A 20,451-nucleotide genomic window follows, 5' to 3' on the forward strand; every position below is an offset into this window, starting at 1 on the left:
TTGACAAACGTTCTAAGGTGTGCAATTATTTTCAGGGAAACGCACAGCTAAAGTAGTTCCAGGCAGGTCTTGACCGCATTACATATTAATATCACTTCGCCAAATGATTTCAGTTATTTCAAAGGCCCTTGTTGACACAGACTCACCACCTAGAAGAATTAAGATAAGAACAGTTATTGCTCAGTTTGATGAGCTTCAGTAATTGTTTCAGTTTGAACTTACCGTTTTGAGTCTTCCCTCGGTTTGTGATAATAAAGAAGCTCTGAATTGTTCTTCCCTTGTATGCCTCTCAATCCAGTTGTGACACTTATATACTACAACAGTAAAAGAACCAAAACCCACAAAGACAGTGACCAAGCAAATAAATATAGCAAACAATAGGATAAAAATGACAAATTATTTCCATGTTTTTGCCACAAAGTTATGTTTTATTATGTACAGAAAGCACATACTCTATTTCTCTCATGAGATACGTAAGAAATGAATCCTACTCACAATAGTGCTTTAAGGACAAAAACCTGATGAATGTCTTTAAATATCTGATCTATATCTTTAATATAACATCTGAATATTCTGAACAGGTGTGGTAACCTTTGCATAAGTGGAATAATTGAATTATTTTCTAATAATTCAACGGACCGTAGTCAATTATTCCTTATATGTTCATCCACCCATAACAGTAACTCCAGCACATCTTGAAACACCATTCTTGTATGAAAGAAACACTTTTAATGTGAGCGGATATTTGATAGTTATTTTGTCGTACGTGTGAAAACGCAGATTGTCTTTGGAACCTGACAGCATGTCACATATACACACTATATGCTGTCAATACTGCTTAAATACTTTTTGGTTTTGTGCTGGTATTGGTATATTTTGGATGCTAGTGATAGGAATCAATCCCTTGACGTGATTGGTTATTGGTTTGTGACGTAGCAACCCGAGGGCTGTTTCAAACCACATTTCTGGGTCAGCCTTTGGGAAACTACAGTGTTAAGGAGAAAATACTCAGCAATGGTGTTGATTAATGGATTGGCACATGGTTTGTCTAAAAGCATATTAAAAACACCACATAGACAAATAAACAACATAAAAAACTTGATTTTCACTACAGGGGGACTTTAAATCTAAGAGGTTATTATTATTATTGATTTTATTTTTCAACACTTATATCAATACACACTACCGTTCAATAGTTTTTGGTTTTCTTTTTGAAAGAAATTAATACTTTTATTATTATTGAGAATAAATGAGCCCTATCAATTTATGATTTTTTCTTTTTCTTTTTGAAAGAAATTAATACTTTTATTATTATTAGGAATAAATGAGTCCTATCAATTTATGGACTTTTTTTGTTTTTTTTTAAAGGAATGAATACTTTTATTATTACTGGGAATAAATGATCCCAAATGAATTATTTGTAACTGAATCATTTGCTATTTTTCTCTCTTCCAGGGGAGCCACATCAGTGGTGTTCCGATGCCATCAGAAAGGCACCCAGAAGCACTATGCTGTGAAAATGCTGAAAAAAACAGTAAGTGCACTGACACATGTCTCTCCACATTTCTTTGTTCTATCTCGTATAGCCAAGGAGTTTCCGTTCAGGACTTACCTCCAGCTGCTAAGATCTTATAGACCTCACTGTTGTTGTTTTCCATTTTTCTACATCAGTCTGATGAATCATGGGTAAAATTGCTGTCAGCCAAAACTGTTTTCAGAGCAGTACATACACTCTTAAAAATAAAGGTGCTTAAAAGGTTCTTCACAGCAATGCCATAGAAGAAGTGATGAAGTGAAGTGACGTGTGGCCGGAATTTGTGCTCTGCATTTAACCCATCCAAGTGCGCACACACAGTAGTGAACACACACCCGGAACAGTGGGCAGCCAATGTTGCGGCACCCGGGGAGCAGTTGGGGGTTCAGTGCCTTGCTCAAGGGTCTCACCTCAGTCATGGTATTGAAGGTGGAGAGAGAGCTAGTTATTCACTCCCCCCACTAACAATCCCTGCCGGACCTGAGACAAGGCCGACTCTCTATAGGCCACGACTGCCCCTAAACCATTTTTGGTTCCACAAAGAACCATTCAGTCAAAGGTTCTTTAAAAAAACATCTCTTTCTTACCTTTTTATAATCTGAAGAACCTTCTTTCACCACAAAGAACCTTTTGTGAAACAGAAAGGTTCTGCAGATGTTAAAGGTTCTTTATGGAACCATTTAGTCAAAAAAAGTTCTTCCATGGCATCATGAAGCACCTTTTTGGGCCTGCGTAGGGAATACTAAGGCTATCTTAAGCCTCTGTAATACATTTGAAATTATATCGTTACATTTGTGCTATAATGTGTAATGCATTACTTTGTAAGGCACTGCATATAAATGCTGTAATCCTGCAAAGTTACCGCAAGAACTACTAAAGATAGCTGACAGAGGAAAAAATAGAACAACAATGTGAATTTTTTTGTTTGTTTTTGATTATGAACAACTTCATATACAGTACTGTGCAAAAGTCTAATGCCATATTTTCACCAACAAAAAATAGTGTTAAGTCAGTTATTTCTCTATTTTGCTGTAGTGTGTCAGTAGGAAATATCAGTTTACATTTCCAAACATTAATTTAGCCATTAATTGTAGTCCAGTGAGATTTTTATATGAACAAGGACAACAGCCAGTGCTCCACACAGAGATCTGATCTCATCATCATCCAGTCTGTCTGGAATGACATGCAGAAACAGAACAAACTGAGACAGACTAAATCCAGAAGAACTGTGGTAATGTGTTCTGGTGCTTTTCAATACAATGTTCTTGAGCTCCAAGAGTGACGTCCAGCAAATCCTGCGAAATAACTGTTTCAAATAACTGTGCTCCATTAAAGAAAATAATACAAGTTTGATACAGAATATTCCCTTTAAATGTGGAAATTGCTTGGTTTATTTTATTTTTTATTTAAGTTTTTCCCTCTGCATTGAGTTGATGTTGCTATTGCACTTTACCTGATTGTAATGGCTTTATAATTGTGCACCTTGTTCACTACTCAGACAATAACTTGGTTGTTCTTTCAGGTTGACAAGAAGATTGTACGAACGGAGATAGGTGTATTACTGCGCCTCTCTCATCCAAATATAGTAAGTCTAAAGGGGCAGTTACAGTGTTTCACAGCCCAAAATATGCATAAATCTACAACAACACTCGCTTAGATGTTCATCCTGTCTCTGCAGTACTGTCTGTGTTTGATTTAGTAAGATCTAGTTATGCAAATGTTAGTCAGACATTATATCTACCGTAGTCTGCATCAATAATTAACCATGTGATGTGTTTGAATTCCTCCACTAAAATGCTCTCTCTTTTTTTCATGCCATTTCCTGTCAGATCAAACTGAAGGAAATCTTTGAGACCCCTGCGGAGATTAGTCTCGTGTTAGAACTTGTTACCGGCGGAGAATTATTTGACAGGTCAGTTCACCATGGGGGTAAAGTGCTACATGCTAATAATGGCTGATTAAGTTGTGAACTCCATGCTGTGCATTGACACTTTTCCCCAGAACTGTAATTAAGGGTGTTTGCTAAGGCAAGAATCACTATTTCTATTGCTCATACTTAGAGTCAGCGCTTTTTCATTAGCTCTAACTTGTTTGTGCAACAGAAATGGTACCATGATGAAGAAAGCAAGCAGACTTTTCGACATTTAATGGATGATAAAATGGGTGATGGAGAATCTCATGAAAACATTTTCATGCCACTCAGAATTCATGGAGTATATCATGATACCAACATTTTCAATGCACTGAAAATTAATTATAATATATATAATTTTCCTTGATTAAGGAAAATTAATCTTGTTTGTAGGACCATTAACATTTCTTTAAAGATATTTTGCATTGTCAGTTGGTATATTTTAATTTAAAAAATGCTTTTAAATTATATATATATATATATATATATATATATATTACACTATTGAACATTTATTCATTTATATTTAGCTGGATTGATTGATTGATTGATTGATTGAGTAAGTAAAATATAATTAGAGTTGTGCCAGAAACCCTAGTTGAACCTGCTAAAATTGCATGCTAAAACAAAAACTGAAAAAGTGGTGACCTGAAATCTAAATTTATGGGTTTTGTTCAAGTCAAAATATTAATATTTACCATTACTGAATCAACCTAAATTATTTTATAACAACAAAATACATTTTTGTTGGTGGTTATATCCAGTAGAAATAGCTTTTTAAGATAACAACTGCAGGTTTTTACATGCAACCACAAAGTATTGCCCTGGTTATCAGTTATTCTTCAGGAAATGTTCCAGTCTAGTTGGTCGTGAGACATGAATTTACTTTCATCATTTGTTACAGAATAAAAGGTGTTTGTCTGTATTCATGAACTAATCATATAGCGAAACAACACTTTAATAGAGGAACACTTATTATTGTGAAACCCACTGATTTTACTGTTATTCACTCCGTTTTATCCTCATTCAGTGTTATCTTATTTCCCATTTTCATACAGTTGTGTCAACATGAGTCATTTAAAAGAAAAGCCTGTTCTTAAGAACAATCGATAGAAACGTCTCCATTCATCCTGTGTGCTGAGGTGTGGTTGACTCACACTAAGGCTGGAAAATAATGAAGTGAAAATTGAAAGAAAAAAAAAGTCAGCCAGTGTTTGTACCCTCAATATGGAGTTACACTGGAGACCAAATGGTGCCTTCCATTTTTCAGGGTGGTGGAGAAGGGTTACTACAGTGAACGAGACGCTGCTGATGCAGTTAAACAAGTGCTGGAGGCAGTCGCGGTGAGTGTCTCACATTTCCTGTCTGAAAACGGTCTTCTTCTTCTGCTCTTTCTTTTGCTTTTCCTGAACTAGCAGCTTTGTGAATGTGATGGTGGTCCTCAAATGGCTTTGCTTCCGGACCCAGATTTTACTTTTACTGTACGTTGAGTGGCAACCCGAAAAAGTTCCAAATTGTTTGTCAATAATATTTCCCTCAACTATATTGTGTGTAAAATTATTAACAAGACGTAACTAAATAAGAAAACTGACTGTTTTGTAAATGCATAAACAACAGCAGAGGTGTGATTTGCCAGCCTAACACTGGGCCAAATGTTGTATTACGCTTCTGAACATGAGAAATGCACAACTAATAACTGCATAGACATATCAAGAGGATTTCAGTATGTGTTTATTTCAAACTGTGTTTATTCTTATTGAAGTTTTTGCATATTTTCTTTTGTGCAGTTTTTAAGGTTTTTGAGATCAGAGCATGCCGTGCAACCTGTCCATGTTGGCGTCTGGTTAATTTGGCTAGCTTGTGCCAAGCGACAGATGAAACTGTAGGATACTGTAGGGTTTGATTGGATGCACTACATTCGACCTCACCAACAAAAAATATGGCCAACATTTTTAACCAAAAAGAGCCATGAATAACCATCATAACTAGCCGCTAAATACTGTTCACATTGACCAGACCCCACCCACAGGTAACCATTATTGAGAACTAAAACTAAAACTAATAAAACATTTTAACTGATTAAAATAAAGCTGAAATAAAGTAAAATATTAGATGAAAAAAAAATAAGCCAAATGAAATTTAGAAATGTTGCCTTGGCAACTAACTTAATTACTAACTGGAAATAAATTAAAACTTGAACTGAAATAAAACTAAAAATTCAATAAAAATAATGTAAACATTTTATGGAAAGAGTGATAAGCAAAAGTGACGGAAAATGACTAAAATTCAATTGGGTAACACTTTAAATATTGGGACCAATTCTCACTATTAACTAGTTGCTTATTAGCATGCTTATTATTAACATATTAGCGTTTTATTAGTGCTTATAAAGCACAAATTCTGCATGGATATATTCTACATCCTTAATCCTACCCAATACCTAAACTTAACAACTACCCTACTATTAATAAGCAGCAAATTAGGAGTTTATTGAGGCAAACGTCATAGTTAATGGGTTGTAAATAGACCTTAAAATAAAGTGTGACCTTAAATGGAAATTAAAATATAAACATAAAAATATTGAATAACTCTAATAACCACACATAAATGTTGGCTAAGCATAACCACAAATTTATCCATAGATAATCAAACATACAATTTTTTTCTGGCTGATCATAAAACAGGCTTTTCACATCGCACTTAACCCTGGGTTATTGTTGTTCTAAAGCCTGCTTTAAACCCCAGGTAAAGATACATTTCACACTTGTAATTTAGAGGCGGTGCTAGCACCACTTTTTACCCGGAGGTTTTGAAACCCTGATCTGGTTTATTCACCAGAGTCCTCATATTCTCCTCATATAGTCCTCATGTTTGGACAGTTAAGGAAACACTGCATGTTGTATAAACAGCCGTTTCAGTGTTTGAGAGGGAAAATGTCGAATGAATTAGGGTGAAGAAGTGTTTTATTCTTACCTTTGTAGTCCACCAAGAAGTAGATAAAACTTTACTGTCGGGAATAATACGAGGATACGCAATCTAAACAAATCACATGCTGCGTTCGTCCAATCAATGACACTGACATGCAATTAAGAATATTAACCCAGTGTTTCGGAACAGCGTACAGTGTGAAACGTCAGTTAATGAATACCCAAGACACATTAACAGACTTTTGAAATGCCCTTAGCAACCACTCCAAAAACCCTAGCAACCAGTGATACTGTATATTTCATGCAAATGTAGTTTAGTATTTAACATTTGTGTCCATCGACCTTATATGCACATATTAGATAATCAGCAAAACCATTATCAGTGAATATTATTATTAAACCATTAAGAGAGTCGTGTTTCCAGTATGAAGTCATCATAAGTGGATCTAGATTGCATATGAAGACCACAGGAGACCATTTATTGCTTTTTTTCTGCTGGAATGGGCAAGCAATTCTGCTACATCCCTTTCTCTCCCGCTTTCCCTCTCTCCTTCCCTCCCTTCCTTGTGTTTTGTTCATTAGTTCATGTGTAATGAGGCTTATTTTTATCATCTACTGTATATCTTGTGCATACAGTTTCTGTTTATATCCGTCATGAATCCATGTGCCTTAGTGATAGCTGCCTGAATTAGAAAGTAGGCCTGTTCTTCATCTGTGTGAATGTATTTGAAAAGCATTTTCGTTTAAAGTGTGTTCTCCACCACACTGGCTCTCACTTCATCAAAGATGGCGGTTGCCAAGGAGATAGTAAGAAAGTGGGCAAATTTCTCATGGGCTGGATTCAGTTGGTGGGCTGCAATAAGAGAACGCCAACTCTCCAGCTCCCACCAGGGCATAAAACAGAGCAGAGGAACGGAAACGTGAACGCTGCGAGTCCCTTTTGAAGTGGCCCACCTTTTCAGGGAGCGTTTTTTACCGTGTTATTGTGTCAAGAGTTCCACAGTTTCCCTCACAACAGCAGAATCTGTGTGTCTGTCACATCAAAGCCAGCTGGATGTGTGGCATCCCTCTGGATCTGTGTTTTGTAGATTTCTGCCAGTCTGATTGGCTGGGACGTCCTCAGTGGCTTGGGACTTTGCAATATCTTTGCAGTTTTCCTTTTGAAGTCTGGAGCTCTCAAAGGTGATGTATTTTTTATTGCTGGAATTGAGAATCTTTGCTGCTGAGGTTTAAAACTAGTTTATGCCACTAAGTTGATACTACCTTGTCATGAGCCAGCATGTAACATACAGTAATACTGTTTGAAATGGTTGTTGTGGAATATTGCACACTGTTTCACTTACTACTTAAAATCACTGTAGGCAGCACACACTTTATACTATAGACAGAGTTGGGTAGAACTGATTACATGTAATCTGAATTGTGTAATCAGATTCCAAAAATGTACTTGTAATTAGATTAAATTACATTTTAAGATACTCGTAATTCGATTACTCGTAACTCGTATTGATTACATGATTTCATATTATTCACAATTGATTGATTCCCCCAATTCCTCTTTTTCATCTTTTAAATGTTCCTTTCTAAAATAGCCTACCGCTTATATACACTCAGAAAATCTTGCAGTTTTGTGGACATTCAGACAAAGACCAGTCACTAGTAAGGTGGCTATACAGCATTTGACCACTGGATTTACAAAAATCATTTCAGTATTAAAGGAGTTTTTATAATAATAGCCTTATAAAACATCTGATCCTATGTTTTAATATTCATATCCATTTTTTTCAACTTCTATTGAAAACCCCTGTCTTAAAGGGATAATCCACCAAAAAATGTAAGTTATAACATCATTTACTCACCCTCATGTCACTCTCAACAATGTCCATAATACTTTATTTTGCATTACACAAAAGTAGTAGTCTAGGACAATGTGGTTGGTCCACTTATATTATTTGGTAAAGATTTTGCTAGATGTCTCTTTTTCTGTTTTATGAATGAAAGATTCATAGCATTAAGAATCAACTGTAAGCCATTTTAGGTTCCCCTGAAAAGTGCAAACACTGTGGCACTATCAAAACATTACAGTAGTTTTTATGCATCCTGACCAGCCGTTGTGTCTAGAAAGCAACCATCCTACACAAAACTCTTACGAGATTCACACAGAAATAATACAATCATCTTGGGCAAAACTGTTATTTGAAACAAGTTAAGGCTAATTCACACTTCACCGACAGACGCCAACCAACACCAACATTCACTAGATTACAGCACCTCACTTCTCACACATTCTACGACCTGACAAACTCCAATTGTTCAGTCTGCGAAAACAAGCGACGACTAACGCTAACAGGCGCCAACAGGGGTAACACATTGATCCGACTAAACCCGCCAAACTTTTCCGTAGCCATTGGTCGGCGTCTGTCAGTGCAATGTGAAATAGGCTTTACAAAGTCAGAAGCGTAAACTTGGAAAATAATTAATTTTGCAATTCCATTTGGAGCCACTAGTGGCACAGAAATTATATACTTCACCTTTAACTGTGTGGACCTACATAACGAGGCTAGTTGCTAAAATAATCTTCATGGCGTGGGGACACAGATGGCAGCAGTGGCGAGCTACAGACCTCCTGCTCTTGTCAGATGAGAGGAGGAAGAGAAGGAGAGAGATGATGTACTTTATGTGTGTCAGCTCCACTGAGTTTTGAACAGGATGGAAGTATTCCCTTCGGACCCCAGTAAAAGATAACACTCCTTCATGTCACCATAATAATTGGTGTTGGGAAGCTGGCACACTGTACTGCTCCTCCTCTGAGGAATCATTCTGCAGCTCTATTGCAAACAAACCAGTTGGAATGCTTTTACACTGGGGACTGTGGTGACTCTGCCTTTATATGGGCAGTCATGCATACTAGTTTTACAGTTAAGAGAAGTATTTGCCAGTATAAAGTTGGATTTTCCCTGTGTGATATATGGGGGTATTTGAACCTGACAATCCATGTGGTGTGAGACTATAATAGGCCTTTTGGTAGCTTTAGCTAAGCATGCTTACTTGCAAAGTAAATACTCCAAATAATGATAAACAAATTAGATTTTCAAACCAAAAAAAAAGAGTTCAATATTAGCTGCAACAATGTTGCAAAAAATGTGGCAAGGTGTTGCTGTGTAGTTGCTTGAATGTTCTGGCAGTGTTGGGGAAAGTTACTTTTAAAAATAATGCATCACAATATTGCATTACTCCATAAAAAAGTAACTACTCCATAAGAAAAGTAACTAATTTGCGTTACTTAGTTACTTTTTATGGAAAGAAACAAGAAGCAAGAATGAACCAGACTGAACAAGAAGCCAAAGTTTCAAGACTGTGTATTTAACTTTAATGAGCGGGAGCAGAATAATAATTAACACTTAAAGCTGCAGTCCGTAAGTTTTGCCTCTTTGTCGCCATCTCTGTTTGAAAACCTGGAATTGCAAGCTGCTTGCACAGTTATCTCACTTGCGTGGGTTGTGAGTTGGCACGGCTCCAGCGCGGATGAATCTAATGTTTTGAGGTGAATGTGTGGCTGTCAGTCACCGCACCGGTGTGGATGTTTACTGTACTTCGCAATCACAGATTCTAGCCTATGTCTTGGAATATATGACCCAAATAAGAATTTTCACCGTATATTGCCATCTGAACAAGTCTGCCACATTTGTTCTGACCAGCTGAGGAAAAAAGCATAACTATAAATCTCGCTACCAATGGTGATTTAATCTAAAGATCGGTTAGCTCATATCACATCAAACCATGCAAAGTATTATTATTGTTATACTTTATTCTCAAATTATTAATGTTCATGCAACATCAGCATTGCGTGACTATGAGTATAGTGTGGTTTAGCATGTAGATTTCAATTTCTGTACAGTTTAATATAATTGTCATACCATTCGAATTTCATATTAAGAAATTCTTTTAACCCAAAAAGCTAATTATTCTCCCTTCTAACTGGTTTTCTTTAAAATAAAAATCTTGTGTAATCCCAGGCTATTTGTAATCAGAAGCACATTTAAAACTGGAATATAATTTAATTTTACTCACATGTGTTTCATAAAGACATCCTTTCTGGATTACAATCCGCCATCAAAATGATACATTTAATTATTCTAGCTGCTGTGAAAAAAGGCTATAAACGATCTGCCACCTGCATGATCCTCACATGCGATAGCATACTAGCCGGGATAACTTCTTTATGTTTACAGACGTGACGTAATGACACAGTGCCATGCTCGAATTTCCCTCTAAAACCTACCCGTACCACTCAAATTAGAAAACATTATTATAAACTAAACATTGTGAATCAGGCTAAAGTAAGGCGATAGATTTGAACACTGGCTGGTTATGTACTTGCTCAAATATTGATTTCGGATCATTTTTAACCAAAAAAAGTTACGAACTGCAGCTTTAAATAAAAACAAAAAAGGTATGCAAACGTAAATTGCACATAAGGCAGTTTTACATTAACTAAATCTAATTAGGCTATAACATTTCTATTCATTGTTGAAATAGAATAATTTACACAGTGGCTGTCATAGCTTGTTTTCATGACTTTAAACATACATAAAAAAATGTAGACATCACTAACAGGTTAAGTAAAATATAACAAATATATAAACTTATATTTAGCGAAATACTCTTCTCTAGACTTAATTTCTCTACCGAACAAACAGGCTGTGGACACAAATAATGACTTGCCTAAGGTAAATATATACCTTGAAACACTGATTGAGCGATTACATGAGACATGAGATGTTCATTCATGTTTATTTCATGTTATAACTAATAGTAAAGAGGAAGGGATGATTGCGTTCACTTGAACTGAGGCACCTACAGTGATCTGTCACTTATAGAAAGTAACAATATATAAAACTGAAAGTTTCAAATTATCATGTTATTTCCACTGCTTCAGGAGAGTGGGTAGAAGCTGAAGGGGTGATTTGTTTGTTTCTGTTCTCTGATTGGTGGGGAATCTCTGCAGAATCATGGGTAATGTAGTCTTTCAGCTGTTCAGCTGTTAAACAGCAAACTAAGTTGAAATATTGTTGTCTGATGGCTTCAACAAAGCATATAGTGTATATTTACAACCTCATAGCTCATTCAGTGGTTTATATTTCACTATGAGGAAAATGAATGGAATTTTTTCTTCTGGAATCAGACTGTTGTACTTTATAGCATATATAGCTATACAGTTGCTTGCTTGTTCTTACAAGGAGTTACAAGGAGTTTGCTTACTGGCCATGTCAAAATTGCTTTAACAATTAAGTATGTCCAATAGTAATGGTTATACTCGCTTTAGCAAACCGAACTGGATAATATATGTATTAAAACCTTCCTCACATCTTCCTCATGTTGTTTCTCTATCACGTTCATCAGTTCCCTCTGTAGCACATGTTAGATGGGAACCACGTGCTGTTTCTCTGTAACCAGGCAGACTTATGGCCCGTGCTCTGTTTAATGAGTTTCCGTGGTAACACTCACCAAGGCATTGGCAAGTGCATCGGGCTGATTATAAACACAGATCTGTTGTGAACGGTGGACGTTGGTCTAATTAGTGGTGTTTGCTAAGGCAAGCGTCACTTTTAGCATCGCTCACACTGAGGAATAGCGATCTGAACGTAGTCCTAACACTTTGGTGTAACTGGTCCATTTGTTTTATGTATATGAAATGACCTCACACACATAACAACAACCCAGAAATCTCTAGCAGTTTAATAGTGTAAAAAAAAAAAAAAAAACACTCAGAATCCTTTAGTAACTTTGACAATCACCCACAATAATCATGCCAAATGTTTTGTGGAAATATTCTCAAACAATGCTGAAAGGGATAGTTCACCCAAAAACTAAATTCAGTCATCATTTACTCACCCTCATGTTGTTCCAAACCTGTATGAGCTTATTTCTTCTGCATTTCGAAGATTGTGGGTAACCAAACAGTTGCTAGTCCCCATTTACTTACATAGAATGGAAAAAAAAATACAGTGCAAGTCAAAGGGGATGAGAAACTGTTTGGTTACCACATTCTTCAAAATATCTTCTTTTATGTTCAGCAGAAGAAGAAAAAAAATGATACAGGTTTGAAATGACATGAGGGCGAGTAAATGATGACAGAATTTTCATTTTTGCGTGAATTATCCTTTTAAGCAGTAACAAAGCATTTTTTTTCTGTCTGATAAGAGATTTTTGTTTGGTGTGAGATATTTTTGTTGGAGTGCTCCCTATTATACATTGACATTTGAAACTTTTAATGAGTAAATATAATTAGATTTAAATTAAATTAATTTTCAAATGAGGGAATCTTTAAACTAGATTTGCATTTTCTGAAGTAAATAGCGGTGCTTGCAAGGCAGCAAAAATAAAATCAAATAAAATATAATTACATTTAAGATTGAGGAAATGTTCAGGTTTTGGCTCTCGGGTTCTACATTAATGAAATTAATGAGCCACTAATCAGAGCCACTCATAAATATTAAGTAAAGAGACTTAAATATTAAGTGAGGTAATAAGCAGTAGCCCTACTGTTTAAGTGTTTTTCTGCGTAGTCATCAGTAAAACTAATTGTACAATTTTAGAGGATTTGTATTCTGTAGCATATAATATATATATATATATATATATATATATATATGTGTGTGTGTGTGTGTGTGTGTGTGTGTATAATCCCAGGCTCAAAGTGCTTTACAATCAACAATAAAATAAATACATCAAAAACAGGATAAATAAAATAAACAATATAATAAACACATCAAAGATATAATAATAATGTTTGAGTAATATCAATACAGTGCTGCCTTGTAAGCATTGTAAATGAAATTGGCCTATGAAATATATTCAGTGCAGCTTGCTCATTACTTAAATTTTGCTCATTATCAGGCCCAGATTAATTAAGGAGATTTCCATATGAATTTGAAAACTATAAATAGTTTTTTCACATTATGGTGAAAGCAACACATGTTAGTTAGTGTCGCTATATTATACAGTCACACACGTCTGTGTTCACCTTCGATTAATAAGAGGCAACCCCCTGTGTCTACATGTCTGTTTGCAGTACCTGCATGAGAATGGTATAGTGCACAGAGACCTGAAACCTGAGAACCTGCTGTACGCCACCTCAGCGCCAGATGCTCCGCTCAAAATAGGTAAGGCTGGCTTTTCATTCGCCTGATAAGGGAACTGCAGTTTAGCAAAACTTCTCTTGTTTGCGAATTAACCTGTAAATAAGCAACACGATCCTGTTGTAGATAGAGGATCATTCATTTAAACTTTAAAGGAAGGATAAACTCTGAGATTATTGGTGCTTGTTCATGGAGTACGAATTTTAACAAACTGCTAATATGAAGTATTAAACATCAGAATGAGATTTAATGTCAAAAACACAAATTTTTAATGATTAATTTTATCTTAGCAATTTTGAGCAAATATCTGGCAACCACCCAGAAAACCCCATCAGCTGCTTAGCGATGCTCTACTGTCTTAGCAAGGTTTGCTTTTGCAAGAGCCATTTCAGAAAATGTAAAACTGCTTTTCTTTGGTGTGATTTATCTTTACAGCGGATTTTGGTTTGTCGAAAATTGTAGACGATCAGGTAACAATGAAGACTGTGTGTGGGACTCCAGGCTATTGTGGTGAGTTTATTAAAGAGGAGTGTTTTTTTTTTAACAGAGCACCATCTGTGGCCATCAGTTGCACAAAGAGAATTACAGAGAAGATGTAGTCTTTTTACTGCATTAGTGCAGCAGAGCGTCGCCTCCCCCTTTATTCTATTCTTCTGATGTTCTGTCTTTCTCTCCCTCAGCTCCTGAGATTTTGCGGGGATGTGCCTATGGCCCTGAGGTTGACATGTGGTCTGTGGGAGTTATCACGTACATTTTGTGAGTGACACAACATACTTGTCTAAAGTTATTCTTTCACAAGAATGCTGTGCTTAGTCATTCAATCTCTCTGTCGTATCAATCGTGAAACGCTGGTTTTGTCTCACTGGTGAAAAGCTTGGAAGAATATCATAGAATTCCAGGAATTGGATGTAGTTTCTTTTGCAAAAACATAAAGTCTAAGAAGGTTTGACAGAAAACAAAACTAACACTCTTTTCAAAAAATCTATCATCAATAAATGTTTTAAACCCATTTCATCCATTTGTAAGAAACTGACTGGAATTTAGGTAGTTATTCAGTGAAAAACTGAGCATTTTCAAACAATAGATGATAATATTAGATGATAATAATCAGCATATTAGAATGATATCTGAAGGATTATGTGACATTAAAGACTGAAATAATGGGTACTAAAAATTCAGCTTTGCTGTCACAGGAATAAATTACATTTTAAAATATATTAAAATAGCATACAATTCTTTAAAATTGTAGTTCAATGTCATTCTGTAGGGGTGAAGCTGTTGCTAAAACTAGCACTGTTTTTTTTTAATTTTTTTTTTATCCTCTGTACAGGTTATGTGGTTTTGAGCCCTTTTTTGATGACAGAGGAGACCAGTACATGTTTAAACGCATCCTGAACTGTGAATATGAATTTGTCTCCCCCTGGTGGGACAATGTGTCTCTCAATGCCAAGGACCTTGTGAGTAAATCTCAATATACATAAATTCACTAATAACAATCATGAAATCCCTAAGTATAAAATCATCACTCACTCACTCACTCACTCACATATGTGGTTTACGGGGACCTTCCACTGGCATAATGGTTTTTATACTGTACGAACTGTATTTTTGATGTCTTTTAAGTCATTTTAATATCTGCTGTATATTATGTTTTATACTTTAAAATAGTTCAGATGTTAAGTTCTAATTGGAGGATCTGCGTTCGCCACTGTATGAAAAACACTCACCTGTGAGAGCACATCAGTTCAATTCTATTTCAGTACTCCAAGTGCTACATTGCTTGGCAACAGTAAACTGCCTACAGTTATGCTAATGAACTATATAACTTTGTGGAAGGATTATTTAGACACACACACACACACACACACACATATGTGACCCTGGACCACAAAACCAGTCTTAAGTCGCTGGGGTATATTTGTAGCAATAGCCAAAAATACACTGTATGGGTCAAAATTATCAATTTGTCTTTTATGCCAAAAATCATTAGGATATTAAGTAACTATCATGTTCCATGAAGATATTTTGTAAATTTCTTACCGTAAATAAATCAAAACTTCATTTTTGATTTGTAATATGCATAGTTAATAACTTCATTTGAACTGCTTTAAAGGCAATTTTCTCAATATTTAGATTTTTTTGCACACTCAGTTTCCAGATTTTCAAATAGTTGTATCTCGGCCAAATATTGTCCGATCCTAACAAACCATACATCAATGTATAAATCTCAATTTTGAAAAATTGACACCTAAGACCTTTGTGGTCCAAATCACATATATCATTTTCTGCTACATGTTGTGCCTAACAACACCCCTTAAAAAAATCACTATTACTTACAAATAGAATATTGCTATATTAGACTTAAATGTTGCATTTTTAAGAATTTAGGGTTCCACAAAGAACCTTTCAGCAAACAGGTTTTTTGGTAATGGGAAGGTTCCATGGATGTTGAAGATTCTTCATGGAACCATAGACGCAAATAAAGATACAATATTTTAATAGTGAGAAAACCCACCCTGTATTTAGCACTGACCATTTGTAATCACCAAAAACAGGGCTTATTTAGCCGATAAGAACATTTCGCCAATCAGAAACATCTCTGATTTTGCTCGTTCAGTAACGCTGATGTTGGGTTTCAAATCTATATTTGTAAGCTGAAAGTGTTACTCATCTTTTTTGGCTTCACAGGTGAAGAAACTGATTGTCCAGGATCCAAAGAAACGGCTGACGACACAGCAGGCGCTGCAGCACCCCTGGGTGACTGGAAAGGCTGTTAACTTCACTCATATGGACACGGCTCAGAAGAAACTCCTGGAGTTCAATGCTCGAAGAAAACTCAAGGTTTGAGATTTTTGGCTAAATGACACATTTTCATCAAGGTTTTACCCCTCAAAGCCTACTGTATTATATTTGATACCCAAATTTCTTAAGGCCTCTAAATTTTTAACATGATTGTCTGGGTCTAGTGCCCCCTCTGGTCTAGTGCCCTGAGCATGTGCTACTCTGGCCCTACATGTGTACATGTGTATTTTGTTGTGAAATCTTTACAGAATTTTATTAAGTAAATGTAAGAATACATTTTATTTTGTTAGTAATATTTCAAGATGAACACTTAAGATTTCTTTAATATTCATAAATACTTTTTTTTTTTTTGAAAATTCATGTTAAAGCTGCAGTCCGTAACTTTTTTGTGTTCAAAATTTAATGTAATAAGCAATGACACCATGAATCCATTTTCCAAACCGTGTTTTTGGCTTGTCCTGAATCACTACGGTACACCTATAATAAGTGTTTATATTCAAACTATTTTAGACTGGTTCGGGTAGGTACCGCTGCGGAGTAGCCCGGTACCTGCTTGATTCGTCATAGACATGAACAGAGAGAAGTAGCTCCGGCTACAATGTTCTTCCGCAACACGCACGCAGTTCTGTTTATTAACCGCTAGAGTGCCAAAAGTTACGGGCTACAGCTTTAAAATGTGAGTATCACATGATTTTTTGTACATCTCTCAATCTTTTACAAGCTTTTAGAATTTCATCTTACTTTTTAGACATACATATATCAGCAACTGCACCAAGTTGAATATTTATTTATTTATTTTTGCTCAGTTTGGTCCACTAAATTTTTCCTCCTCAGTTATGAGCTCCATATTCTCCTTTATCGTACTATATGAGTATATGAATATGTCAGGCTTTATAGGGTCGACAATGTTAAATCTGTTCACAACTTAAACATGTATAAAAGCATTGCTCCTGGCAAAAAAGGTTCCATAGATTTTAGACCATAAACCGCAGAGACCAGAATATCATAGAAATATCTACTTTTGACTGGGGCCAGTAAGCAACCACACAGAATACCCTAGTAGCCACATAGAAACATATAAAAAAAAAAGGCTTTAAAAATATTGCACAAGCAAGCACCACTCACACATCTTCAGAAATGTAAAAATTTAGTTTATTTATTATTATTTTATTTTTTCACACTTGATGCTGCTAGTGGCTTAAAATTTACACGTCTCCTTAAAGGAATAGTTCATCCAAAAAATGAAAATTAGCTGAAAGTTTACTCACCCTCAGGCCATCCAAGATGTAGATGAGTTGCTTTCAGATTTTGAAAAATGAAGCATTATATAACTTGCTCACCAGTGGATACTCTGCAGTGAATGGGTGCCCTCAGAATGAGACAAAAGCATCATGCATAATCCACATGACTCTAGTCCATCAATTAATGTCCTGTGAAATTGAAAAGCTGCATGTTTGTAATAAACAATTCATAATTAAGACTTTTCAAACTTAGCTTAGAGTCCTCTATCCACAATATTGCTTTCTTCAGTGAAAAAGTAATCCCGTCTGAATCAGAAGAGAAATATACATAGATCAAGCACTGTTTACAAGCATCAAATATGTTGGTGGATTTTGATGTGAAAGGACAACAGGGGATTGACTTTTTTTACTGGAGGAAACATTATTATGGATTATGGAGTCACATGTTTGCCAGAAACAATGTTTTAAAGTTAAAGGATTTATTTCTCACAAACACACAGCTCTTTTTCTTCTCAAGACATTACATGATGCACTGGAGTCATTTGGATTATTATTGTGATGTTTTTATCAGCTGTTTGAACCCTTATTCTGACGGCACCCATTCGCTATGTAGGATCCATTGGTGAGCAAGTGAAGTAATGCTAATTTTTTTTCAAATCTGTTCTGATGAAGAAACAAACTCATCTACATCAGGATGAGTAAATTTTCAGAAAATTTCTATTTTTGGGCGAACTGTTTGTTTAACAAGATTTAAAACCAAATATTAACAAATAATAAACAATACAACAAAATGTGCTTGAAAATAAAGTTCTGAAATTCTAAACAATACACACCCCTGTGTTTATGTTTCCACAGGCAGCGGTCAAAGCGGTGGTAGCTTCAACTCGATTGGGCAGCGCAGGAAGCCATGGCAATCCAGACAGCAACAAAACCGACAGCAGTCCCTCCTCTATCAAAGAGAAGATAGCAGAGGTTCAGCCAGACACTGAACAGCCTCAGATTCAGAATGAAGGCTCTTAGATCTCCACAGAGCCTCACTGGAACTCAAACTTCTTCCCTTCAAGAAAGGAATGTTACTTTTCGCAAGTGGGCCTCATAAAGGACAGAACGGATGGGCTTTGTTTGGTTCTCCTGCATGCGGACTTGTTTGTCTATAGAAACGTCCCACATTGTGACTCAGCCAGTTGCCATACCATGCCAACATTTGATAAGTCCGTAACTTCGGATTTTGTACAGTGAACGAACATCATTGGATGGTAATGAGAAGAACCAAATGTCTTCAGATGATCATTACATCTATGGCAATTAATATTTATATTATCATGCTTTTTTTAGATAATTGCCATGTTATCATAGTACTTTCAAGGACATATTTTGCTTTTTAGCTGTATAAACCACATTTGTGCTGCTTTTTATTGAAATCGTTTTATTCGGTAAGGTTTTTTACTTAATATTGGTCACTGGTAGAGAAGGAAGTGGACATTGAACTAAACCTTTACATAAGCTTCAACTGAGAATGCCTTATCATATACCATTTTTTATAATTAATTCAAAATGAACATTTTAAAATACTACTAAACAATTTGTCTTAAACTTAGACAATAAGCATACTGTCCTTTTTTTAAATAGGGACATGCGGATTTCTTCTTTACTTTAATTTAAATCTGTGTTGAGAACATGATATTAGGCCTATCTGACACACACACACACACACACACACACACACAAATTGCAATGAAAAACACTCCCTTGTGCCAAAATGTTCTTCATTTTAAGTAGACTTTTCATCATCTCACATAAAAAGTCCTGCTAATTTAGGAATTTTCTTTTAAAATAATTCAAAACTATTTGGTTTTTATCTAAATGCCTTACTGGCAATGTAATTCATCTCAAAATTCATTGCTTTACCAATGAGTCTGTGATTTAAACACACATAGAAGAACATGGAGGAGGTTTTTGAACCTATTCAATATTCTTTAAAGCATGCTTGTATTGTTTGGTATGAGGGAATGCTGTTTGATAATCTGATAATCACATGTAAGGAATGTAATGTGGATATACAGGGGTTCATGTTTTGCATGTAGGAATGTTATCTTAACTGCTGCAATTGTCTTTTTAAATGCACTGTATTTTACAGATAAAACTTGCTGTCTAATTAACAGTATGATATTGGAGGCCAGTTGATGGTCACTTTGTACATGACACTAGTGTGTCAACTTTGTTTATCTGCCTGTTTCTTATCTAAGGACTCAAAATGCCAATAAGATAGCACTGAATATTACTTGCAGAAATAAAGAATGCAAAAAAATACAAAAAATCTGTAAGTTCTGAATGTGTGTCATTTATTAATGATATATAGGCTTTTATTATTAATTATATGTGTATGTAGTTCGTTGATATAATACGCCCAGTGTTTTTAACCAGCATTTCTTGAAAAAGCAGATTAAAACTATAAATTGTTCTAGTTAAAAACTTAAATGAATATACACATTTAAGCATATTCATTAAACAAAGAAAAAAGAAGTAAAAATCCAAATAAGCAGGCTAATTTATGAACTGATGTATTTGGAAGACTTTTTTGTTTTGTTTTTATTTAATAGTTTTTACTGATTTATTAATTGTGAGGACTATTTTTCTATATTGTAGTTTCAATCTACAGTGGCCCCAAACATTTAAGTGCAAGTTTAAACTCAAAGAGACTAAAAATGTCAGATTCATTGCAATAAAATATCAAACCATCTTTAAGCAAACGTTCTAGACTTTTTCTCAGAACTAACTTTACTTGTTTTCTAACTAACTTTTTAATCAGATGTTATTTTTATGTCAACCTCTCAAATTATTATTATTGTTTTTTTACATTTAAAACCTAACAAACTTTTTTTGAGAAAATTGG

General features: G+C 35.3%; 1 protein-coding gene across 1 annotated transcript in view; it reads left to right on the forward strand.

The window, feature by feature from the left end:
• Positions 1 to 19,877, forward strand: part of camk4 (calcium/calmodulin-dependent protein kinase IV) — a 36,929-nt gene extending 17,052 nt beyond the window's left edge. The window contains exons 3-12 of the mRNA XM_058777477.1: positions 1,456 to 1,534; positions 3,057 to 3,119; positions 3,364 to 3,446; positions 4,717 to 4,789; positions 13,449 to 13,539; positions 13,951 to 14,025; positions 14,196 to 14,271; positions 14,846 to 14,972; positions 16,204 to 16,356; positions 18,414 to 19,877. Of these exons, the coding sequence (XP_058633460.1) occupies positions 1,456 to 1,534; positions 3,057 to 3,119; positions 3,364 to 3,446; positions 4,717 to 4,789; positions 13,449 to 13,539; positions 13,951 to 14,025; positions 14,196 to 14,271; positions 14,846 to 14,972; positions 16,204 to 16,356; positions 18,414 to 18,578 (985 nt within the window). The 3' untranslated portion in view covers positions 18,579 to 19,877. The remainder of the gene's footprint in view (positions 1 to 1,455; positions 1,535 to 3,056; positions 3,120 to 3,363; positions 3,447 to 4,716; positions 4,790 to 13,448; positions 13,540 to 13,950; positions 14,026 to 14,195; positions 14,272 to 14,845; positions 14,973 to 16,203; positions 16,357 to 18,413) is intronic.
• Positions 19,878 to 20,451: the final 574 nt, after the last annotated feature.

The sequence above is a fragment of the Onychostoma macrolepis genome, chromosome 05 (genome assembly GCF_012432095.1).
Source record: "Onychostoma macrolepis isolate SWU-2019 chromosome 05, ASM1243209v1, whole genome shotgun sequence".
Taxonomy (NCBI): Eukaryota; Metazoa; Chordata; class Actinopteri; order Cypriniformes; family Cyprinidae; genus Onychostoma; species Onychostoma macrolepis.